Source organism: Sapajus apella, unplaced genomic scaffold (genome assembly GCF_009761245.1).
Source record: "Sapajus apella isolate SASKATOON/1434 unplaced genomic scaffold, GSC_monkey_1.0 scaffold49, whole genome shotgun sequence".
Lineage (NCBI taxonomy): Eukaryota > Metazoa > Chordata > Mammalia > Primates > Cebidae > Sapajus > Sapajus apella.
The window spans coordinates 16046135-16071454 of record NW_022436989.1 but is presented as its reverse complement, the minus strand read 5'-3'; the positions used below and the strand labels follow the sequence as shown (position 1 = coordinate 16071454).

At 42.6% G+C, this 25320-nt stretch overlaps 2 protein-coding genes and 1 long non-coding RNA gene across 13 annotated transcripts in view; 1 reads left to right on the top strand and 2 right to left on the bottom strand.

The window, feature by feature from the left end:
- The window catches only part of TTC13 (tetratricopeptide repeat domain 13), a 76853-nt gene extending 72765 nt beyond the window's left edge, over nt 1-4088 (bottom strand). For 3 of the 9 annotated variants that reach the window (XM_032242340.1, XM_032242342.1, XM_032242346.1), the window contains exon 1: nt 3770-4086. In XM_032242340.1, coding sequence (XP_032098231.1) covers nt 3770-4043 — 274 coding nt within the window. In that variant the 5' untranslated portion in view covers nt 4044-4086. Of the gene's footprint in view, nt 1-3769 lie in introns of all 9 variants that reach the window. The other 6 variants (XM_032242341.1, XM_032242343.1, XM_032242347.1 and 3 more) reach the window with 5 other exon arrangements.
- On the top strand, nt 4075-24959 carry ARV1 (ARV1 homolog, fatty acid homeostasis modulator). Of its 3 annotated transcripts, none has more exons than XM_032242351.1 (6): nt 4075-4493; nt 12914-13033; nt 14993-15146; nt 20373-20597; nt 21708-21854; nt 24504-24959. In XM_032242351.1, exons 1-5 carry the CDS (start codon nt 4320-4322, stop codon nt 21848-21850), a joined length of 816 nt encoding a protein of 271 aa, XP_032098242.1. In that variant the 5' UTR covers nt 4075-4319; the 3' UTR covers nt 21851-21854; nt 24504-24959. The 3 variants fall into 3 exon arrangements, with proteins under 3 accessions (XP_032098242.1, XP_032098243.1, XP_032098244.1); XM_032242352.1 differs by lacking the exon at nt 24504-24959 and adding an exon at nt 24002-24491; XM_032242353.1 differs by lacking the exon at nt 12914-13033.
- LOC116526085 lies at nt 10664-12950 on the bottom strand. Its single transcript, XR_004257960.1, has 2 exons — nt 12404-12950; nt 10664-10900 (listed from the first exon to the last, which is right to left on the bottom strand). It is a non-coding gene; the product is annotated as an uncharacterized LOC116526085 (long non-coding RNA).
- Nucleotides 24960-25320: the final 361 nt, after the last annotated feature.

The window sequence follows — 25320 nt, the reverse complement described above, 5'->3', positions numbered from 1 at the left end:
GGGACAGAGTTTTGCTCGTTACCCAGGCTGGAGTGCAATGGCGCGATCTCGGCTCACCGCAACCTCCGCCTCCTGGGTTCAGGCAATTCTCCTGCCTCAGCCTCCCGAGTAGCTGGGATTACAGGCACTCGCCACCATGCCCAGCTAATTTTTTGTATTTTTAGTAGAGACGGGGTTTCACAGTGTTGACCAGGATGGTCTCGATCTCTTGACCTCGTGATCCACCCGCCTCGGCCTCCCAAAGTGCTGGGATTACAGGCTTGAGCCACCGCGCCCGGCAAGAATATAACTTTCAACGAAGTTTAAGAGTATAGGACTTTAATATTAGTAAGAAATTATACTAAATTATATTAATATGCAACTATTACAGAAGATAACACACAAATGATCAGGTCAGGTTCAAATCCTGGCTCTACTCTTTACTGTGTAACCTTAACTCCTCTTTGTCTCAGTTTGTAAAATAGTGATTAAAAATAGCATGGGCCAGGCATGATGGCTCATGCCTGTAATCCCAATACTTTGGGAGGATGAGGTAGAAGAACTGCTTGATTCCAGGAGTTTGACCAGCCTGGGCAACATAACCAGAACCTGTCTTGACAGAAAAAAGAAAAAAAAAATTAGCTGGGGGTGATGGCACATGTTTGTAGTCCTAGCTACTTGGAAAGCTGAGGCAGGAGGATGGCTTCAAACCAGGAATTTGAGGCTGCAGTGAGCTGTGATAGCACCACTGAACTACCTCCTGGGCAAAAGGTAAAATGTAAAAATGTGCTGGAGTAGAATATGTGAAAGGGGGATCAGGACACATGCAAAGCTCAGGCTAAGACATATGGCACCAGAGGGGCATCCATGCCTGTCACCTCTGCAGTGGATCTGGGTAGGGCTCAGCCCACTAAGCATTAGGCTGTTCGCTGGGGCCTGGATTCCATGTGATGGTGGTATGCACAGCTGGGCCAGACATTGCCAGTGTGCTGTCTTTGGACTGGTGGGCTCCCTCCAGCCATTGTCCTTGTATGTACAATCACTGGCAGTTCTGTCTCAAGAGAATACATATACTGCTCATAAAAAGGTATACAGATTTAAATTTAGACCCAAGCAGGCATCAGCTCAGCCATTTGAACCTGAAAGCTGTGAGAAAGATTCTGAAAATTGGTTGTGCTGCTGGGTTTGTCCTCAGGATATGCGCTGGATTGATATGAACAGGTTTTGGACAGGCAAGCAAGTAACGATGGCATGATCAATTCTTGGTGAAGTCAAGTCTGCATGATTCTGAAGAACTGACTAGTTCTGGATCCTGACATTTGTCTAGACCCTAACGTTGCCCAAATGGGGTTCCGAATACAGAGCATCAGCTGTCCCTCAGGCTATGGCATAGTTAGTTGTAAATCCTGAATTCATCCCCACATCCTAGGACAGAGAAGAAATGAAGCAGGTTTTATAGGGTTCAGCTTCTACATAGTCGTCCAGGTCAAAGAGAGAGAAATGAGAAGCATTTCAGTAGCTCCTACAACAACAGAGTTGGCTTTTGTCACATATGGCAGCCAAGACAGCCGAGGGAAACAGCCGGAGCTTCAAGTAGTTGACTCTGGAAATGACTTCTTGGGTGACCGCAGCAGCAGCCAACCCACTTAGCACCTGTTGGTGGCTACTCGCACAGCTACCAACAGGTGATCTGAAAGACTCAGGTCATTCATTTGCAACAGTACATTTTAAATTCCAAGCTAGAAAAAATAAGTACTACATGGGAGAGTGAAAAGAAGGTAGAAGCATCTAAATAAATTATGTTTAAAGCTTCATGATACAGTGTTGATCCTCCGGGGAAAAATCATAATACAAGTCAAAGCTGGCTTGAAAAAGGGTTCTTAAATACTGGTGTTAGCCTGATGACAAAGAATCAAATGAGCCACCGGCATCAATAATACCAATAGATTTCATATTAATCGACATATACCTTCTACTGTCTAAAGGCTGGGGCTTCTTTAGCCAGTGAGCACCACATAACCAAAGGAGAAAAGGGGAAAGGGAAATTTACCCAACATGCACCATATGCAAGTAAATACTACCAATGTGGTTTGCCTACCTACAACCACTTAAGGGTTAAGACAAAAGCTGTCTGGAGCCCGGCTACGTGGGTTCCTCCTTTGACAGCTGTGGGATCTCAAGAAGATGACAGTTACACTATGTTTCAGTTTGCTCATCTGAGAAAATGAGCCACCATCTACTGAGGTGACCGCAGCAGCAGCCAACCCACTTAGCACCTGTTGGTGGCTACTCACACAGCTACCAACAGGTGATCTGAAAGACTCAGGTCATTCATTTGCAACAGTACATTTTAAATTCCAAGCTAGAAAATATAAGTACTACTAATAAGGTGGTTCTTGTTTTTCTGATAGACTAACATACTAGGCTCATAGACTTAAAGCATTTATAACACCACCTGGCATACAGCAAGCACCCAATATATGTCAGCTACTTCTCATTTCCCTCACAGCACCCTCGTGAAGAAAATAAAACCCCACAATTAGGTCAACAATGTTTTCCACTTACAAAGGAGGCATTTTGCAAAGACAGGTAATTCACTTGCTCAGAGATACAGAAAGTGACAGAAGTAAGTAAACGCCATTCTCTTTCCACTGTGCAAGGCTGGCTGTGTTATTTACACTGTTACCAGCTAAGGCCTACTACAAAATAAAAAAGTCACATACCTCTCAGTGAATGACACTTCCTCACGGAAGTCAGATTGTGCTAAAAGGAAATCAGATTGTGCTAATCTTGACGTCCCATCTCAACTTAAAAAAAAAAAAAAAGGTATTGTTTTCCCAGGTACACAATGCTGAAGAAAACTGCTGCCAAGTCTTAAAAACAACCGACCATCTCCAAGTGAGTTTGGTTAACCCAGGCCCTTTCCAAACCAAGCCATAAGGGAACTCACAAAGAGAAAGGGGAAAGAGAAAGGGAGGGATTGATGGGTAAAAAGACCCAAGACAACTTCAAAACAAAAAAATGTACACATGTATTTTGTCCCAAAGGCATCTGCTATGATTTATTAAACTAAGGCCAATAGCTCCCATTCTTAATGAATGAGCTGGCGCACCTCCAATACACACACGGCACTGACATAGGCTCAAGGCCTGCAGGGGCCGTTTTTCCCTCTGGGAGACACCTGACAGATCACAGGTCAGTCTTAAACAGCTGGAAGCAAGATGTCTACAAGCAGATAAAATGCGCTTGCTCTTTTTTTTCCCATTCCAGGGATTGAATTTTTAGGAACTGTTTAATACAAGACATTAGCCCGGGAGGTCAGGAAACCTGATTTCCAGGCCTAAGATGGTCCAGGCGTCTCTCTCCGGGGGCGGGCTCCGCAAGCCGCCGGGCTGGGCGCTCCTCCGCCTGCCCCTCCCTCGCCCCCTTGGCATCCTCCAGAGGCCGGCGGCGGGAACAGGGCTGCCCCGGGCCACCTGCCATCTCCCTTGCCACCCTTCCAACAGTTGCTTCAGACTCGGGAGAGGCCGCCCTGGCCCCGGGAGCATGCTGTCAGCTCTTTTCTCGACTCGCCGCCCTGCCCAAAGGCGGCTGCAGGAGGGCGCGCGGCGGCGTGGGTGGCAGCGGCGGGAAGTCGCCCGACCGGACCCCTGGCGGAGCCGGATCCCGCGGAGCGCGCGCCGCAGCCGGAGGGGTGAGGCCCGGGCGGCCCGTACCCCGGCCCCGGACCCCAGCCCCGCAGCCCAGCGGACCCGGCCGACTCGGACGCCCCGCGCCGCCGCGCACTCACCGCCGCACTCGGCAGAGTACTGGTCGCCCCAGTCCCCGGACTGCGGGCTGCAGCCGCCGCCGCCCGCTGGGGCCTCCTGCTGCTGCCGGTGCTGCAGCTCCTGCTTGAGCAGGGAGAGCGGCGAGTAGTGCTCGGTGGCCAGGGCGCCTAGCCGCGGCCCGGCGGAGAGGACCACCAGCAGCAGCAGCAGCAGCAGGGGACGCCGGGCGGCGCCCGCGGCGGCCACAGCGCCGCCCCAGAAGCAGCAGCAGCAGCAGCAGCCGGCAGGTGCCATCTTCCCTCAAGGCGCATGTGCGGCAGCCCTAGCCCCGCTCTCAGGCCTCCCCGCCTCTAACCCACGGCGGACAGGTGGACCGTGGCAAGAGGGCGGGGCAAGGGGAGAAGCATTGCATGCTGGGAACGGTAGTCCCAGCTCGGCCAGCCCCGGGCCGCCTTGCCGGTACTGGGACTACCAATCCCAACAAGCTGCGCGCTGCGCAGGTCTTCCGGTCTGGCGTCTGACGTCTTACCCGCTACAGAATCGGAAGTTCTGGGCCGCCGTTGAGTGAAAATGGGCAACGGCGGGCGGAGCGGGCTGCAGCAGGGGAAGGGGAACGCGGAAGGGGTGGCAGCGACTCCTACTGCTGCTTCGGCCTCCTGCCAGTACAGGTGCATCGAATGCAACCAGGAGGCCAAAGAGTTGTACCGAGACTATAACCACGGTGTGCTGAAGATAACCATCTGTGTGAGTTGTCAGGTGTGGGGTGTCCTTGGGAAGAAAATGGCGCGGCGGGACTTGGGGACAGGGAGGAGCAGGGTCCTCTGATACTGTCGTTAGTTCGGTGGTTGACATTCCCGCCCGAGAACTCAACTATCCGACAGCGCTTTTCTCATACTGGGGCATATTTGGGTGATATGACCTAAGCCGGCGAGCGGACCAGACAGACAGACAGATGTGGACATTTTGCAGAGAAATTTAAAGATCGAACTAGGTTGACATTTTGGTTCATGCCAAAGCTACTTCATTCTAGCTCTTCTATCTTTGACAGAGAGGTGGTACCATCCTTACCCTCCACACCCATGTTGAATTCACCTACGATGCATTTTAAAGGTTTCATCAATTGTAGTTATTGCATGTCTACTGAGTACAAAGCGCTATTCTAGACGTTGGTGGTACAAAACCCAAAAGTAAGGAAGTAAAAATTTTTGTTTCAAGGTGTTCGTAGTTCATTAAGAGAGAATAATCCTATGTTTAAAGAGTCTACAAAGTTGGAGGTTCTTTGGGGGTATTAACAAAGAACCTGTCACAGAGTAGACAGTACATTTTTGTTCCATTTCAGATCTTGTGATTTTCTGATAATCTCTTTAGTAAATTATGGTCTGTAGTAATATACAAGAGAATAGACAAACTGAGTATACACCTGTATAATCTAGTGTCAACCACTTAACGTTCTGGTGCGTACACCCGCAATTTCCTGTTCCTCTCTCAAATGCTTCCCCTCCTTTGTCAAAATGTCAATCCTTGTAAATCCAGTATATTGCCCGGTCTGTCCCTGAACCCGTGCAGCTGTAAGTTGCTGGGGAAAGCAACTTAAATTCGTGACCATTTACCTCACATAGGCCCTTCATGCTGTCTGGCAATTGTCTTTCTTCCTTTCCTTTCTCCTTTCCTTTTTCCTTTCCTTTTTCCTTTCTTTTCCTTTCCTTTTTTCCGTCTTTCCTTTGCTTTCCTTTCCTTCTTTCTTTTCTTTCTTCCTTCTTCCTTTCTCCTTCCTTCCTTCCTTCCTTTTTCTCCCTCTGTCACCAAGGCTGGAGTGCAGTGGGGCAATCTTGGCTCACTGCAACCTCCACCACCCAAATTCAAACGATTCTTCTGCCTCAGCCTCCCAATTAGCTGGGAATACAGGCACGTGCCACCATGCCCAGCTAATTTTTGTATTTTTATTAGAGACAGGGTTTCACAATGTTGGCCAGGCTGGTCTTGAACTCTTGACCTCAAATGATCTGCCCGCCTCAGCCTCCCAAAGTGCTGGGATTACAGGCATGAGCCACTGTACCTGGCCCTGTTACATTTTCTTAGTCCACCCACATTCCCACTCTTCATGACAATCATCACATAACTTTTCTTTGAATTTCCCATGTGTCTTCCTGTTATGCTAAGAAAACAGAAGAGAACTTCTAACAGATTTGCAACAACATAAACCCAATACAAGCATTTGTTATTTCTTTACTGTACTCTTTTTCTGCCTTCTGCTGGATCATTCCCACCAGCATACATACTGTCGTCCATCAAAAACAATAAAACCAATACCACCAACAAAATACACTTGATGCCACTTCCCCCTTCTTCTAAGATATGTTTGTACTATCCCTTTCCTAGTTTCTTTTGAACCTGCTTTAGTCAGGTTCCCACCCACATTTCATTAGAAACTGTTGTTAAGATCACCACTTCCAATTTGCTAAATCCAGTAGTTGATTGTCTCAGTTAATGATCAGCAAACCTGTTAGAAGTTCTTTTCTATTTTCTTAGTGTAACAGGAAGACACATGCGAAATTCAAAGGGAGAAATGTTACGTGATGATTGTCATAAAGAGTGGGAATGTGAGTAAACTAAGGAAATGTAACAGGGCCAGGTACAGTGGCTTATGCCTGTAATCCCAGCATTTTACCTCATTGCATCCTCCTCCTTAATGCTGTATGTGCTTACCAGGAGTCAGTGTGCTTCTTGTTGTCTTCTAACTTCACCTGCTATTACCCCTCAAACTCCTTTCTTTTGCTTCACCTTCTCTTAATTGTGCTGTATTCCAAGGTGTAGTCATTGGGCCTCCTTCTGTCTGCATGGTTTCCCTTGAAGAGCTCATTCTGTCTCATGGCTTTATTTTGATGATTTCCAAATTTATATCTCTACCCTGAACCTCTTCCCTGAATTCCAGATTCAAATGTCCAACTACCTGCTTGACTTCTCCACTTGGATTTCAATAGACACCTCAAATACCCTATCACAGTGGCAACTTTACCATTTTAATTTCTAAGATAAAGAAACCTTGGAGTCATCCCTATTTCTGCTCCTCTCACATCCCATATTCAGTTACTCAGCAAATCCTGTTCTATCTTCAAATCATCTTCAGAATCCACTACGTTCACTCCTGCTGCTGCTACATCCTCATCCAAGCCACCATCACGTCTACCTGAACTATTGTAACTTCTGTCTGGTGTCTCTGCATCATCCTCGCACCTCTTCAGTCTTCTCTCCACACAGTAGCCAGGAACTGATCTTTTAAAAATGTAAGTTAGATCATATCACCCCTTTGACCAAAACTTTCTGATGATTTTTCATCCTAGAGTTAAGGCCAGAATCCTTGAACCGGCTTATAAGGCCCTGTGTAGTCTCCTGCTACTCTTTCCCTTCCTTATTTTACATCAGTCCCACTAGCCTCCTGGTGCTTCTCAGACCAGGCAGGTTCCTTCCTCAGGGCCTTTGCACAATTCCTGGAGCAGGTACTAGATAGATACTATTCTATCAAGTATCTGTGTGACTGTTTCCCTTATCTCCTTCAAGTACTTTTTCAAACATCTCAGAGAGGTCTACTCTGACTACCCTATTGAAAAGTATGATATGCTTCCCAGCTTTATCTTTGTCCATTGCACCGATCTTCTTGTAATCTTGTATGTAATTGGCTTATTGTTGTGTGTCTTTTCCTACTGGAAAGTAAGCTGCAAGGACAGACATTCTGTCCCTTTTACTCATTAATGTAGCTGTATCACCCAGAACAGTGACTGACACTTAGTAGCCACTCAGTAAATATCTGTTGAATAAATGTATCACTTCCAGATTTTTAGATTAGCATGTGCTTGGCCATCCAGGTAGGAGGAAGAGAACAAGATCTTATATGTGGTCTAAACTTAGTAACTGTCGGATTGGTCCAATTAAATGGTCCATTTGGAAGATGATAACCACATAACTTGTCTGAAGAAAAATTGGTAGTCTTTAATAATACAAAATAATCTCTTTTTATTAGCATTAAGCTAACAAAATCCCTTTGCTAAACCACAGGTGTTTATTCTTTTATTTATGGAAAGGCAAAATAATTATTGGATCGCTGTTTAGGTCAACATTCACATCCCCCCTCCCTTTTTTTCCCTAACATCATACTCTTTCTCCCAGCAGACAGATTTTGGAGTTATACTTGGCACGTTGAATGGTGGCATGGTACTTTATGGATTCGTTATTGTCCACAGTCATTCTGTAATGAGTTGGAGTGTGTAATGGCCTTGTCTCTATCATGCTAATGCATACTAAACTTTAACCATAATAGCGTGACTCAGGAAAAATCATTTCATTGATGTCAGGCTAAAAAATTAAACCATGAAGCGGTTAATTCCTTTAAAGGCTCTCCAGCCTCTGAGATATAAAAAGTAAGAAGTTTTTAGACATTAGACTATTTGTTGTGACATAGTCTCCCAAGTTTCTAAGTGGTTACTCATACATACTTTGGTCTCTTCCCTGCTAAACATGGAGTCAGCAAGATACTCGGGCTGATTGCCCTCTTGTATTTTTCATCCCAATCTCCTTTCCTTTTGCTCTGCTTGTTTTTCCACTGCCATTCCTCCCAGCTTGCCTTTCTGTGTTTGTCTGACTTTCCTCTATCTAATATATCATATAGCTCTTGTTTTTAGCCAATCCTGCCGCTTCAGCTCTTCACAATTTATTATAATTATGCTTAAAGATACAGTGCTTTTAATTTGCTATAGGGCTTGGCTTATTTTAAGTGCTCAGATATTTGATAAATTCATTATTACATTAACAAAACAAAACTCCTATAAGATTCTCCTAAGTTTCCGTTCCCTTCAGCACTACAGCCTTTGGCTCCCACCCTTAGGATGCTAGATTCAAAGATGAATAAGACACAGCCCTACCCTTGAGTAGCTTAAAGACTTAAAGAAGGGAAGGGAGTGCTCCTAGAGATGACCAGGAAGGAAACAGTAAGAATATTTAAGAAAAAATTGGTTTGGCCAATTTATATTCTAAAAGAGACCCGATTCGTTTAGGCATTGGAGAACACAGCAGGACAAAGGAAGTCATATCCATGTTAAGACAGGTAGTGGGGGCTGGGTGCAGTGGCTCATGCCAGTAATCCCAGCACGTTGGGAGGTCGAGGCAGGTGGATCATGAGGTCAGGAGTTTGAGACCAGCCTGACCAACATGGTGAAACCTCATCTCTACTAAAAATACAAAAATTAGCCACATGTGGTGGTGCATGCCTGTAGTCCCAGCTACTCAGGAGGCTGAGGCAGGAGAATCGCTTGAACCGGGAGGTGGAGGTTGCATTGAGCCGAGATTGCACCACTGAACTCCAGCCTGGGCGACAGAGTGAGACTCCGTCTTAAAAAAAAAAAAAAAAAGACAGGTGGTGGAAGCAGCCTGAATTCCCAGAGTATGCATGGTCCTTCTTGTGTTGTAGGGATTCTTTAGAGGAAGATTTTTCCCTTTTCAGGATACTTGCCTATAAAGTAGTAAATGAAACAATTTGCCAAAATAAAAAACATTTGCTAAATCTAAGCAGGCATGGTGGCTCACACCTGTAATTCCAGCACTTTGGGAGCCTGAATGGGCAGACCTCATTTGAGGTCAGGAGTTCAAGACCAGCCTGTGCAACATGGTGAGACCCTGTCTCTACCAAACTACAAAAATCAGCTGTCATGGTGGCACGCACCTGTAGCTCCAGCTACTCATGAGGCTGAGGTGGGAGGATTGCTTGAGCGCAGGAAGCAGAGGTTATAGCGGGCCGAGATCCTGCCACTGCACCCCAGCCTGGACTACAGAGTAAGATCTTGTCTCAAAAAGGAAAGAAAAGAAAAGAAACGTATATACTAAATTTAATAAATACAACTCCCAATGGTCTGTTTTGGAATATCTGCATTTGTTTGTTTTGTGTTTGTGTGTATGTGTGTGGTTTTCCTCTTTACATTCAAGGTGAAGGTAGAGGGAAAGGAAGTTGAAAGCAGCACTTAAGGGAAAAGCAAATAATAGAGAACAAGAAATGTTAGGTCTAAACTGACTGAGGGAACCAGCAGACTTTAATGACTTCTCAGCATTTATAAAACACTCTGGATACTAAGAAGGGAAATGGGCAAAGCACATAGCATATCACATAGTACCAGAAGCTGCCTCCTTTGTTTGATTTCATGTCACCCTATGCTCATCCCATTGTAGCCTTGGATGCTACATAGTCTGATGACAGTGGTCATCAGACCATATCGTAGAGACATGTTTGTCTTTTGCTTCTAAACTATTAGGTCCTTGATACAAACTGGCTGAAGGTGAATATCTAGCACCTTGTAAGTTCTTGGTCCATAAAATGGCCAAGAAAAGAGAGCAGTTGTTATGCATGCAATAGCCACTCCAAAGACACTTGTCAAACAAATGAATGCAAAAGGAGTAACAACTGCTGTGTCTCCTGGTACTGGTTTCTGCCTATCTCCTTCCAAGTATTGTCCAAATCCCCAGCCTTAGACTTGTGATGCTATCCAAAAATGGGTCTTAGAGAACATTTAAAGGACAGAGAAAGGTCCCTGCCTTCTTAGGGTTTCCATTTTAACATGAAGCAGCCTCTCTGGGGTCCCAATCTTGCATGTAGAAAGGGAGGAGGTGTGTTCCACATGAGTAGCCAAGGGAGACCTATCAAACTGCTCTTTGTCATGGACGTGGAATTTCTGATTCTGGGGCTTCTGTTTAGATGCTGGCATACTCCCTGCTCAGGTAAAGAACTCCAAAAATATCAACTCTTTATGCTTCAGTTTGATTAAGCAGATTTAAGTTTGAGGTAACAGTATATCTCCCTCCTTTCATTGGATCACTCAATAACTAGAAAACATTTCTATTTCTATAATGACACAAATGAAGTGGAGAAACTATTTAAATTGGGAACACATCCAATGTTTTATTACATTTGAATTGCAGGGTTAATATTCTTCAGTGCACTTCATTTTTCTTCCATCACTTTAATTAAAAGGACAGCCTAGAATGTTTTTACACTCATCACTCTTCTATTTTATCTTCTCAAAGTTTCCAAATGTTGCGTATTTGAATTGGAGCCATTCCAGTAGTCCCCCTTATCTTTGGGGGATACATTCCAGACTCACAGTGAGTGCCTGAAACCATAGATAGTACAGAACCTAGTTACCATCAGTTGGAGAATGTTTCTGTTCATGCTTTCCACCCACAAATTTAATGCCTTTTCCTTTTTTTTTTTGGAGAGAGAGACAGAGACAGGGTCTTGCTTTCTTGCCCAGGAGGGCCTCAAACTCCTGGCTTCAAGCCATCCTCCCACCTGACTCCCAAAGGCCTGGTATTACAGATGTGAACCATGGCACCTGGCCCTACCTTTTCCATCTTAGCACTTCTCATATTCTGTGGCCTTAATTTTTAGTTTGAAATGCTACAGCAAAACTAGCACAATTTTTTTTCTTTACAGTTGCAGATAGAAGATTCATTCTTACCATAGATCTTAACGACCTCAGCATAAGATTTTTTTTTTCCTTATTAGTCAAGAACTTTCACCTTTTCACTTCAGGCATTTTACAGCTTCTCTTGAGCATATCCAAATTGCCAGGATCACTACTATCATGCTTTGGGGCCATTATTAAGTCAAATAAAGGTTGCTGGGCACGGTGGCTCACGCCTGTGAACCCAGCACTTTGGGAGGCCAAAGCAGGTGGATCACCTGAGGTGAGGAGTTCCTGACCAGCCTGGCCAACATGGTGAAACCCCGTCTCTACTAAAAATACAAAAATTAGCCAGGCATGGTGGCATGCACCTGTAATCCCAGCTATTCAGGAGGCTGAGGCAGGAAAATTGCTTGAACCTGGGAGGTGGGGGTCGCAGTGAGCCGAGTTCATGCTACTGCACTCCGGCCTGGGTGACAGAGCAAGATTCCATCTCCAAAAAAAAAAAAGAAAAATGTCAAATATGGGTGACTTGAGCCACAAGCATTGCAATACCTGATCCTCAATCCTGATAACCTGGACAGTGACTAATGCCTTAACAGGCGGGGAGCATCTGCAATGTGGACACACTAGACAAAGGGGTAATTCACATCCTGGGCAGGGGAGCAGGGCAGTATGCAATTTAAAACTTATGATTATTTCTGGATTTTTCCATTTAATATTTTCAGAATGTTGTTGACCTTTGGTAACAAACTGTAGAAAGCAAAACTGTGGCTAAGGGAGGACTGCTGTAGTTTTATAAAGTGAATAGTAGCATTGATGCAACTCTGTGAATAGTACTGCTTTAGAGGTCACATTTCTAATGAGTTTGTTTGTGTAACCTGCATTTTTTATGTTCTAGTAGTGTTGGGATTTGGTAACATGATAATCACATGTGTCTAGAGAATCTGAATTCTAAATAGGTGACCCTTCAGGGGGAAAGAAAAGCCATTTAATATGAACTGCTAAGAGCCAAGGGAGCCTTGATTTTGGAACCTAGAGCCAGGTGCAGAGCCCAGTTCCTTACACACAGCCCAGCACTCTCCATTGTCCCTACTCTAGCAGAGAAAGACCATTTTCTTTCCATATCCTTGATATTACTGGAGAGAAACCCAGGCTTCCCCTGTTATCAGCTGCCTCAGGATCATTGGGATTTGCCCCATTCCTTACCTACTTGGAGCTCTCAATAGTTCTGGGGACAAGGTGACTTTGCTGAATACTTTTCTCCAAATCATGTGCCAAGAACCATAAAGTCGGGGCCATCTAGCCAAGAGGCAACAATTTATCAATGACAGTGCATTATAAATGTATTTATTTTATAATAATTTCTACAAATTGAAAGTAGAATTGCATATAGAGTCTCTACAGAGATTTTATTGAAAGTAAAATCTTCTGGAATACTTTCCTGCCTAAACTCAGTCTTTAAATTAGATATATTTTTAGCTTCTTGAACCTAAGGTTAAAATATTAATATTCCTACGCTAGAAGATTATATTTGGTCCTTTCTGAAACCACTTCTTATATAGATGAACATTTTGTATCTGAGTGGACGTTTATATAAATAATTGTTAATAAGGCCATATTGTTATATGTGTCCAAAATAGACTGCTGTTTTGAAATCCTTGAGGATTTCAGAAAGTATACATTTGCTTGTTCTAATATCATCTTGCATTATTTCAGAAATCCTGCCAGAAACCTGTAGACAAATATATCGAGTATGATCCTGTTATCATCTTGATTAATGCTATATTATGCAAAGCTCAGGCCTACAGACATATTCTTTTCAATACTCAAATAAATGTAAGTTGTGATCATTTTATTTTTTAATTTTATTTGATGCTGTTGCATTTTAAAAGAATAATAAGAATTTTAAAGCAAAAGAATATTATAAAAGGAGAAAAGAAATTCTAACGAGAGTGATTCTTTTATTGCAACATATCTGGAAGTTTATAGAAATAACAGATGTTGATTTTAAAAGCTGCACAATGCTTAGCAAGTGTTTAAGAATGTAGTCACTGGCAGGAAACAGACAAGCCATAATCTGAATTACCTGCTAGTAAATTGAAACAGACATCACTGGTTTTGAACAGAATATAATTAGACATATCAGGTAGGGAGAGGATTAGACCTAAATGAAGTAACCAAACATTAAAAGAAAAACGTTTTTTAAAAAAAATTTAGCCAGGCACGGTGGCTTATACCTGTAACCCCAGCACTTTGGGAGGCCGAGGCAGGCAGATCACAAGGTCAGGAGTTCAAGACCAGTCTGGCCAATATGGTGAAACCTCATCTCTACAAAAAATATAAAAATTAGTTGGGCGTGGTGGTGAGCACCATTGTACTCCAGCCTGGGTGACAGAGTAAGACTTTGGCTCAAAAATAAATAAATAAAACCACACACACAATTTATTGCAGTTTATGCTTTGCTATTAATGTATAAGGTAAATAACATTCAGTTTAATCAAAATCATGATTTATACAGTTGATTTTTCAAAATATACTTTAAGTGTATTGAATTGTGAACTCTTTAATAGTGCGGGTAGATTTGACAGATAACATACAGGACAGTCAATTAAATTTGAGTTTCATATATACCATGAATTAATTTTTTAGTATAAGGATGTCCCAAATATTGCCTGGAACATACTTATACAGTAAAAATTTATTCATGGTGTATGTGAAACTCAAATTTAACTGGATGTCCTTTTATTTTATATACATATATATATATATATATATATATATATATATATATATATGGGTTTTTTTGTTTTTGTTTTTGTTTTTGTTTTTGTTTTTTTGAGATGGAGTCTTACTCTGTCACCTAGACAGAGTGCAGTGGCATGATCACTGCAGCCTCCACCTCCTGGGTTCAAGTGATTCTCATACCTCAGCCTCCCAAGTAGCTGGAATTACAGGTATGCACCACCATGCCCAGCTAATTTTTGTATTTTTAGTAGAGATGGGGGGTTCACCATGTTGACCAGGCTGGTCTGGAACTCCTGACCTCAAGTGATCCGCCCACCTCAGCCTCCGAAAGTATTAGGATTACAAGCATGAGCCACCACACCCAGCTTCTTCCTCACTTGGAAGATTGAGAAATTTGATGGAGAAAGTTCAATCTAAAGGAGGAATACTTAGAAAAAAGCCAATTTTTGTTGCCTAGTGTTTTTTATTTTAGCCAAAATTTCAGACTCTTAAGAACTTCCAGGTTTTAATTGTTCTTTTTTTTAATATATTGAGTTATACTCATCCAGCCAGAGATTTTTTTTAAATTAATGTTCAGATTTATAGTTTCTTATTTGGTATCATGGAATCTTCAGATTAAATCTGTTCTCTTATTGCTGATCCCACATATACATGAATCATGTAAGTTTTTTGCTTGATTCTTTGTAAAGGACAGAAGTCAAAAATACATAATGAAAGGTGAACTATTACTTAAAGCAGTGATTCTTAACTAGGGTGCACATTAGAATCCCCCCAGAACTGTTAGATGTCTGTGTTTTATTATGAAGATTCTGAATCAGGACTAGGGTTCAGGCATTTATATTTTGAAAAAAATCTCCCCATGTGCTGATGGACATTGGTAATTAAAACTTACTAATTACAAAATGACTACAATTAGCCAATTAATTGGGGAGTTCTGAATTTGAAAACTGACTAGGTGGGACACCACAAATACTTCGCTACATCCATACCAGTTGATACTAATGCAATTGTTTCCTTACCTAACTAAATGGCAATGTCTTTGACTATCAGATCCATGGAAAACTCTGCATATTTTGTTTGCTTTGTGAAGCATACCTGAGGTGGTGGCAGCTTCAAGATTCCAACCAGAATACTGCCCCTGACGACTTGATCAGATATGCTAAGGAATGGGATTTCTATAGAATGTTTGCGATTGCTGCTTTAGGTAAGGAGATCTCAGGCTTTCCATTCTTAGTTAACTATTGTTACTTAACTACTCTGGTTAAATCTAAGACATGTGGTCTTAATCATTGGTAAGAAAGGCTAGTTAATACAGGACTTGTGATGAAATTTTCAGTTGTGCCACTACTAACCTACGAGGTGAGTGTGTTTGAATCACCTGCTTTTTAAAAATTTGTTACCACATATATGGTATGGGAATAGTTAGGCTTATCAGATTAGAAAGTTTCCTAAAATATTTTGAAGCATAATATTGTTGATAAAATTCCTTTATTTTTATTTATTTATTTATTTTTTTGAGACAGGGTCTCACTCTGTTGCCCAAGCTGGAGTACAGTGGCACCGTCACGGCTCACTGCAGCCTTGACCTCCTGGGCTCCAGCAATCCTCCTGCCTCAGCTCCCCAGGTAGCTGGGACCACAGGCATGTACTACCACACCATGTACTACCTCCAGCTCATTTTTATATTTTTTGTAGAGATGGGGTCTCTCCATGTTCCCCAGGCTGGTCTTGAACTCCTGGGCTCACGCAGTCCTCCCACCTCAGTCTCCCAAAGTGCTGGGATTACAGGTGTGAGCCACTGTATCTGGCCTATAAAATTCTTGCTGTTTAAGTTTTGATTCTCCAATCTGAACGCTACCTAGGTCCTATCTTTATCAATAGAGATAATTGCCAGACATTACCCAATGTATTATACTAATTGCATTATACTAATACAGTGTAGTTAATAGAGTTCAGTGTTTTTTGTTACTTATTATTTACCTGACAGCATGCAGGAAATTTGGCTAGTCCCTAAAACTCCTTAAGTTCAGGAAGTGCTTTTCAGAATTGGAATTTATGACTTAAGTTACTATTTTCCTATTGTCAGAATCATGTTGAACTAATTGCTGTTACTATTTTATTGCTAGTTCTGTGTTTCTCTGCTTCTCAACTCTTTGATTATTATGAAATCTTATTTAGTCATACTAAGTCTCCAGTCCACTCCAATACCATATTTCTAGGCTATGTGTCTTCTTTTATCCTCTTTTTTTCTTTATCTGCTCTCACTCTCTTGGTCATGTAACCTGTCTGATGAGAACTCTGAAATGTCCATCTCTAATCTAGACCTTTCTCCTGACCTCCAGACTCTGCATCCATCTGCCTCCTCAACATCACCAACTGGATATCTAATAAATCGCCATACCCATAGCCAAGCTCCTCAACTCTCTGTCTCTATCACAGCCTTTCCCTTCTCAGTTGTAAGTGTAACTCCATTCTTTTAGTTGCATTAACCAGAAAGCCTTGCAGTCATCCCTGACACCTCTTTCTTTGATACCCCATAGTCAGGTCATCAGGAAATTCCATTGGCTCCACCTTCAAAGTACTTGTATTATTATACTACTACTACTCTCCATTCCCTCCAGGGCTGCCACCCTGATGCAGGCCACCCTCGCCCTTCACCTACACGACTATAGTAGCCTCCTTGTTCGCTAGTCTAGTTCTCCAACTGTGTATTTGCACACAACACAGAGTAATCCTTTTCAACCAAATCAGATCATGTCACTGTTGTGCTAGAACACAGTAGCTCCTCGTTTCACTCAGAGTGAAAGCTGAAGTCTTTACCATGGGCCTTGTACTGGGGTCTGCCCCTCCCAGTACGTCTCTCATTTTAGCCACAGCTATCATCTCTCATATGTACTCTGACCCTCCCACGCTAGTTAACTTGCTTCAGAAACACTGGATGAGCTTCCACCTTAAGGCCTTTGAAGTGGCTCTTTCTGTGCCTGGAATGCCTGTCCCCTTGATGTCCAGATGTCTGACTCCTGCATACCCCTCAAGAGTTTGCTGCAATGACACTTTCTCAATGACGTGTACTCTGATCAACACTACCCCCTCCCCTGACACTCCTGACCTCCTATTTCTGCTCTACTTTGTGTTTCTTATGGTACTTACTATTTACTATGTAACAGAAGTTATTTATTATCTTTTGTTAGTGCTTTTCCCCACTAACATATCAACTGAAAGAGGTCAGGGCTCTTTGTTTTGGTCACTGTTGTAGCTCAAGCACTTAGGGGTCTGGCCCATAGGAGGTGCTCAATAAATATTCGCTCAGCTGATTGAATGAATGATTGCATACATTCATGTACTCACTCTAACTTGAGCAAGTCACCATCAGTTAGACTCAGTGATTATTCATTCACTATTCATTATTATTCATTCCCTTAAGAAATATTTTTTAAATACTTATTAGGTGCCAGTTACTACTTTAGGTACTAGAGATATATCCATGGAAAACACATAGAAAAATCTCTGCCTCTGTTATTTAATTACTAAGGCTTATGACAGTTTAACCACCATGATATCCAGTCTGTCGATAATTTTATATACAATTTGGACTTTTCAGCAATTTAAAAATAATGTGGATGTTTTCTTTATTATCTTTTTAGATAATATTTGAAATATACAAAAGCATATGTTAACCTTTATATCTTATGAAACATAATAGCACTAAAAACATCCTTGAGCACATCACCTAGCCCAAAACTAGAACCTAATATAATTTTAAATTTCAAAGCCTCTTACATTTTTTTTTAATTATCATTTTTTTAAGAGTCAGGATCTTGCTTTGTCACCCAGGCTAGAGTGTAGTGGCACAGTCAAAGCTCTCTGCAGCCTAGAGCTGCTGGGCTCAAGGGATCCTCCTGCCTGATTTTCCTGAGTAGCTGGGACTATAGGTACTTGCTACTGTGCCTGGCTAATTTAAAAAAAAATTTTTTTTGTCAAGACAGTGTCTTACTCTGTTGCCCAGGTTGGTCTTGAACTCCTGGTCTCAGGCAGTCCTCCCATACAGGCCTCCCAAAGTGCTGAGACTGCAGGCATCAGCCACTACTCCTGGCCCCTCTTAAAATTTCTAAAGAGGTCCATATTTTTTATACTATACTATTAAAAACCCAGCTTGTTTTTAAATGGTTTGGAATTCCTTTAGCAACTACTCTATAGTGGATATTTTGATGCTTAATCGGAAGTTTCTTTGTACTATTAACATTTTTATGTACCTTAGTCTAATCCCGAATTAGACTGTATAGCCCAAAAGGAGTTTATTAAGAATATCTTGGCCAGGCGCAGTGCCTCACACCTATAATCCCAGCACTTTGGGAGGCCAGGATAGGTGGACTGCTTGAGATCAGGAGTTGGAAACCAGCCTGGGCAGCATGGCAATACTCGGTCTCTACAAAAAATACAAAAATTAGCCGGGCAGGGTGGCATGTTCCTGTAGTCCCAGCTACTTGCGGGGCTGAGACAGGAGGATCACTTGAGCCCAGGAGGCCAAGGCTGCAGTGAGCCATGTTCATGCCACTGCACTCTTGCCTAGATGACAAAGTAAGACCCTGTCTAAAAAGAAAAACTTACATAAATATAGCATTTTATAATTTAAAAGCTGCTTTTACAGGAATTATTTAATTTTCACAATCATCTTCTGAGGTAGGTAGGTTAGGGGCTCCCCTATCTACAGCTGCAGAAACATAAATGCATAGATTTTCCCAAAGTCTCACAGTGGGTCGGTATCAGCACTGAGACTGTGAGTCTCCTAGCTCCCCTTCAGTGTTTTCCACACCACAGCATTCTACAGGTGGGTAGCAGCTCCTACTGAACTGACCTGATTGATGAGAGAGCCTGAGGACTGGTGCAGTTCCATAAATCTCATAAATCCTAAATTTAACAGATGTGGAGGTTATCTAGTCTAGCCTGTCTGGTGCAAGAAATCTTTTTGTCTAGACTTCTGAGAGATGGTGTAGCTTTGAGTGTTTCCAGTGACAGGAGACAACCCACCATTGTTAGATGGTTCTTGTTATTTGCTGTTCATTCACTATTCATTCATTCAAGGAATTCTTTACTACTTTACTATTTTTATCCAAAATCCAAGCTTTACAATCTACCTGAGTAGATTCTTGTAACTGACAAGACTTTTAGTTATTTTGAAGGGAGATGGCATCTCTCCTTTGAAGAATGCATCATATTTCCTAGAGGTTAACCATCCTAAATTATTTTTATTGATCCTTATCACCTACCTTTGGAACCTCTTTAGTTTGGCTACATTAAGTTTAAAAAAGAAGATAGTTGTTTCTGCTGTAATGTAATATGTGTGTTCCAGAGAAACCTGATTCTGCAGAAACGTAAACTGCTAATAACATAGCTTATATGGGAAAAAAATAAATGAGGGACTGACCACTCAGAATGGAAGCAGTTGGGTAATCAGATGAATAACAATCCTATTGAAAATTACAGCACAGTTAGATGTTAAATTCCCAGTTAATAAGAGCTGAACAGATTGTGCTGTGTTCTGTCTGTAGGACACAGTGGAACTATTGCTGCTAATCTGGACTCTGTCCTATGAATACTTTCTGGAAGTATAAGGAATTGCATTTTAAGATGTTACTAAAATGAATAAGGAAATCTTAATTAACAATATTCAAAAGTTGTGTAGATAATAGGCACTTAAATAGTGGAAGAATGCACAAAGGAAAATGTCTTCCTGTGTAATCCCATTCTCAGGAAAGGTCTCATCTGTCAGACTCCATTCTCCTGTTTCATTCTTCGGAGATCTCTTACACTGAAGATGTTGAAGCAGAATCTTACTTCCTTCAAGGGTCTTCAGAAAGTTGATGATTACAATTCTAATGGAGTTACTTTTTCTTCAGTAGATAATGTTTCTGAAATTATATCAGCAGGATCTGACACAAAAGCCAGGGGTTTATTTTTAAAAAAAAAAAAAAAAAAACAAGGGCTGGGCGCAGTGGTTCACACCTGTAATCCCAGCACTCTGGGAGGCTGAGGTGGGTGGATCATGAGGTCAAGAGTTCAAGACCAGCCTGGCCAAAATGGTGAAACTCCATCTGTACTAAAAATACAAAAATTAGCTGGGCGTGATGGCAGGTGCCTGTGATCCCAGCTACTTGGGAGGCTGAGGCGGGAGAATCATTTGAACCCAGGAGACAGAGGTTGCAGTGAGCCAAGGTCACACCATTACACTCCAGCCTGGGTGACAGTGTGAGACTACGTCTCAAAAAAAAAAAAGAAGAAAAGAAGAAGAAGAAAAAGATTGTGATCTTGAGAAAGCATTTGTTAAGAAGTCAGCTGATAAGCTGTATTTTGGAATTGTGATTTATTTGTTTTTAGGGAGATATATTTTGGAGGGGGACATTCATACTTTAATGTTCCATTTTCTCTTTAGAACAAACTGCCTATTTTATTGGCATTTTTACCTTCCTGTGGGTACAACTGCCCATGACGGTGAAAGAAAAGCCCAGCTTCATTTTGCTGCTGAAAGCATTATTATTATCCAGCTACGGAAAACTCTTGCTGATTCCAGCTGTCATTTGGGAACATGACTACACACCTCTGTGCCTCAAACTCATCAAAGTATTTGTTCTTACATCAAATTTTCAGGCAATTAGAGGTATGTTGATGTGTTTATTCTGCATTCTCAGCTTTCAACCCATTAAAAAGCTTAAAGCCTTGTTTCTAGTGTGCAGTTTTTCTATAATCTGTTGAACACTGGTGTTCTTCATTGTGTAGTAACAATACCTAACACTGCTATAGCACCTTATACATAGCAGGTACTCAGTGTTTTTTATATTTAACCACATAGTACTTTATAGTTTTTTAAAATGCTCTGATACACATCATCTGTGTCCTGTGAGGTTAGTAGAACAGCCATTATTTGATTTTATGAATGAGCTTCTGGGGCTCTGAGGGTTAAGTGACTTGTCCAGAGGTACATGGCCGGGCATTTATTAAGTCAGGAGAGAATGCTGAGTATCTGCCTCTCAATCCATGACAATTGCTACTATATCAGGAAGAGTAGCCCTGTATGTCTTCATTTTTCCTGTACATTGTACAAAGTGCTATTTTATTTATTTATTTGAGACAAGATGTCATTCTGTCACCCAGGCTAGAGTGCAGTGATTTATCACAGTTCACTCCAGCCTTGACTTCCTGAGCTCAAGCAATCCTCCCACCTCAGCCTCCTGAAAAGCTGGCCACAGGTATATGCCATTACACTCAGCTAATTTTTTGTAGAAACAGGGTTTTGCCAGGTTGCCCAGCCTGGTCTTGAACTCCTGAGCTCAAGCAATCTGCCTACCATGGCCTTCCAAAGTGTGGGAACAGGCATGAGCCACTGTGCCTGGCCGAAGTCCTATTTTAAATGGACTTACTACCTGACACTTTTTATCCGAGTGCTTGTCATCTTGCAGACTGTGACACTAGGAGTATCATTTTTTGTTGTCGTTATTCTCTTATAGCCTTAGAATTTTTTTGTTTTCTCCTTTGATATTCATGGGAATCTGCCACTTGATTTGAGGAGGAGGAGCTCAGTGTTTTGTTGTAAGCAGAGCCTTTGGTTCTCTAAAAACATGTACATGGAAAAGTGGGAGAAGGTAACAGCATAGATCAATAAGAGCGAATACAGATTTTCTAAAAACAGCTTTACAAAACAATTCATACTATTCCAAAATTTACATGTCAATATCATTTCATTAATTCTGAACTGCCTTCTCTTTTCCAGTGACCCTAAACGTCAATCGAAAGCCCTGCTTCTTGGCCGTGTTGAGTGGCTTACTGCTGGAAAGCATCGTGGTCTACTTCTTCCAGAGAGTGGAATGGGATGTTGGAAGTGATTATGCCATCTATAAATCTCAGGACTTCTGAAGAGGTACGGCAAACATGTAGTATTCATGCATTCAGACATGTAGCCTTCTCAAATTAGACAGATGTCATTGTAAAAGAAGTCAGTGCCCTTACATAACCCATCCTCTAGCATCTAATTGCCTCATCTTCCTCAAGGACTTTAGTATGTGGCTCCCAGGGGTCTTCACTTTAGTTCTTTTTGTCACCTCCTGGGACATCAACATCCATAGTTTTTTTTTTTTTTTTTTTTTTTGCTTCTAGGGCCCTATTCTCACAATTTTTCTAACACCTCCACTCCTACTGATTCTACTAGGATTGCAGACTTTAAAACTGTCTCCTTCCCTTCACAACCATTCTCCACCCTCCCTTCCCCCATGCCAGCTTTTTGCTGCCGTTCTCACCTCTACTCTCTCAACCTCTCACTTTCCTCTACTTCTGACCTGCCTTGCCTTTTTTTTAACTCCACCTGGAACCTGTAGGCTGCGCTGAGCTATTCTCTATTAGTACCTTGACATCCATTAGCCTCTTGCCTTCCATCATACACGCTTTGCTCAGGCTGTTTGGGTGAGTTGCCACCTGTCTCCTAGAGGGCCTTGCAGTGTTTCCAGAGCAGCCACCCCTGCCAGTGCACAGAAGCTCAGCAGACGTCGTGCTGCTCTGTGCCTTCATAGTCCCCTCCAATGACCCTCCCATCAGAGGGCCATACCTCGAAGGTTTTCTTCTGGTTGTCCCCTGTGTCTGCTCTCACTTTGCTGAGGATTGAGACCTTCACAAGTTCCTTAAGCTTCCCTCTTCACTTCAGGTCCTCTTCAGTCTTCCTCGTTCTTCCCTCCTTCTCTCCTTCCTGTCTCGTGTTGTGCTCAGCTTCCTCTCTGGGGCTGTTTCTGACCTGTGGGTGTTCTCCAGTCAAGCCAGACTGTGGACAGCAGCCTCTGTGTTAAGAGCAGGATCTTAGGCAGGACCCCGGAAGGCTGGGCCAGAGAGAGGAAAACCCAGGAGCAAAGGAACACAGGCTTCTATCAGGGAGAGTTGAGGCTGCGCTTTGGTCTCTCCCTCCTCACTTGGTGACATCCTCCTTGTGAGTAGCTGCTGTAAAGCTTCTCTGCCTCTCCTAACATGCCATCCTCCACTTCTGTTGCCTCAGTCTTCTCTCTTCTTGCCCAGCTAATCCTCCTTTTTGAGTCTTCAGACATATTGCTACTTCGTTTGCCCTCTCCTCTATAGCAGCTGACTCCCCTCTGTACATGCATAGCTCTTCATTCCAGAACAGTTGATGTAAGCCTGCTTCCCATTTCTTCACTACCTTTCCTCCTTATAAAACATACTTTCTCCCAGAGTCTCCTGAACCTATGCTCCTAAAATTCGCAGGGAGGGCAGGGCACAGTGGCTCATGGCCGTAATCCCAGCACTTTGGGAGGCCGAGTCAGGAAGACAGCTTTAACCCAGGAGATCAAGACCAACCTTGGCAACATAGTGAAGCCCCATCTCTACCAAAAAAAAAAAAAAAAAAAAAAAAGCTGGGCATGACTCTTCCTCCTCCCTAAGCTCTGCTCCAGAAGCCTCTGGCTCCTGGCTCCCATTCCCTTCCTGTCAGATCTTTCTTCTCTGACTTCCTTGCCTTTGCCAGGATTCTGTCCTCAGCCTTCTTCCTTCCCCACTCACTGTGCACATAAATGTGCACATTCCTTCCAGGCCTCATACCTCCAACTTCCCCTCTCTGCCAGGTCCCCTGCCTCCTACCAGGATGGTCCTGACATTACCTGGAGTATCCACAGCTCTGAGTTGGAATTCTGTGTTACCTACACTCTCCTGATGAAGCAGAGTCCTTTCCTGATAGCTTTCTCTTGAAATGCTCCTCATCTCTTTTCACCCAGACCTCACTCTCTCCTGCCTAAAGGTTCTAACATGTCCAAACCAGCCTTCAACCCATACTGCTGCCATGGAAGTCTTCATGAAACACCATTCCTGAGACCTTCTGAATTTTTCCATCATTTCTGATTGCTAACATAGGAGTTTCTTGCCTCTTTCTGAAGAATGTCTTTAGCTTCCTCTAAGCATTGATGTGGACTTCCATAATTTCATCCTAATTCTTCTCCCCAGGCATGTTCCTACTTTCGTTCCACATCTACTACAGGTCTTCTCTTCTCCAAACTTGCCTTATGCTCTCTCTAGGTCCTGCAGGGCCTTCCTCTCCACCGAACCAGATACAGTCAGCTTTGCCTCTCCATGGAATAAGTGAAGACTCTCCAAAAACTCCAGTTGGCAGTGCTTACTCCTCCCATTGACCTCATTGAACACCTACAGCAGTCACATGCCCAAGAGCTTCTGACATTGTCTCAGGGTCAGATCTTTTGTTTCTTCTTTCATAAGTGCATCTGCTTGTCCAACAGTCAATTATAATTTATAGTTGGGAAAATAAGGTCACTTATCTTTAATCACTTGAAAGCCATCACCCTGTTTTTTATTATCTCATGTTTTATACTTACCTGTCTGGTATTAAAATTTCATGTGTTTATGCCACACTCCCCAACCCTGGTCAGAGGTCTGGTGCTGGGAGAGGCATGCCTTGGGTTCCTTTGTATCTACCTTAACTCAGGGCCTGCCCTAGTAAGTGTCTGTCAGTTTGATTTTCAGCAGAATGTGCCGTTCTAAATACATCCTTTATTTTTCACAGTTTTATTCTTCTTTACTATCTGTGGCATGACCAGCTGTATTTGAAAGAGAAAAGACATGAAATATAAACCAACCTCCTCATTTCTGTTGAGTAAAATGAAGCAGAGATTGGAAACACTTTCTGAAAAAGAAAGCAATGATAGTGGCAGTGGATACCCACTCCCACAAGTGCACCCAGGAGACAACTAAGCCATTTACTTAGAGATATTCACAGTCACACATAGAAACACCCACATAGACACGAGGAATGTTACTGCCGAGACTGACTGACATGCAACAGGTGAAGATTTATACGTTATACACAAGCCCAGGTAAGCGCTCATAATTCCTACACACATAATAAAACATCTAGGTTTCATTCCTTTGACATGTTTGTATTTAAATATTGTTACTAGCTTAAAGTATTTTGTGTTCTTTACAATAGAAACGCTTTTAATAAAGTCTTTCAGAATAAACCGAATTTTTGTAAGGTTTCTTTTTTTTTGAGATGGAGTTTCACTCATGTTACCCAGGTTGGAGTGCAATGGCACGATCTCGGCTCACCGCAACCTCCACCTCCTGGGTTCAGGCAGTTCTCCTGCCTCAGCCTCCTGAGTAGTTGGGATTACAGGCACACACCACCATGCCCAGCTAATTTTTTGTATTTTTAGTAGAGACGGGGTTTCACCATGTTGACCAGGATGGTCTCGACCTCTTGACCTCGTGATCCACCCGCCTCGGCCTCCCAAAGTGCTGGGATTACAGGCTTGAGCCACTGCGCCCGGCCGTAAATTTTCAATTCAATAATTAAAGTACTCTTTAAAATTGGATTATCCAAA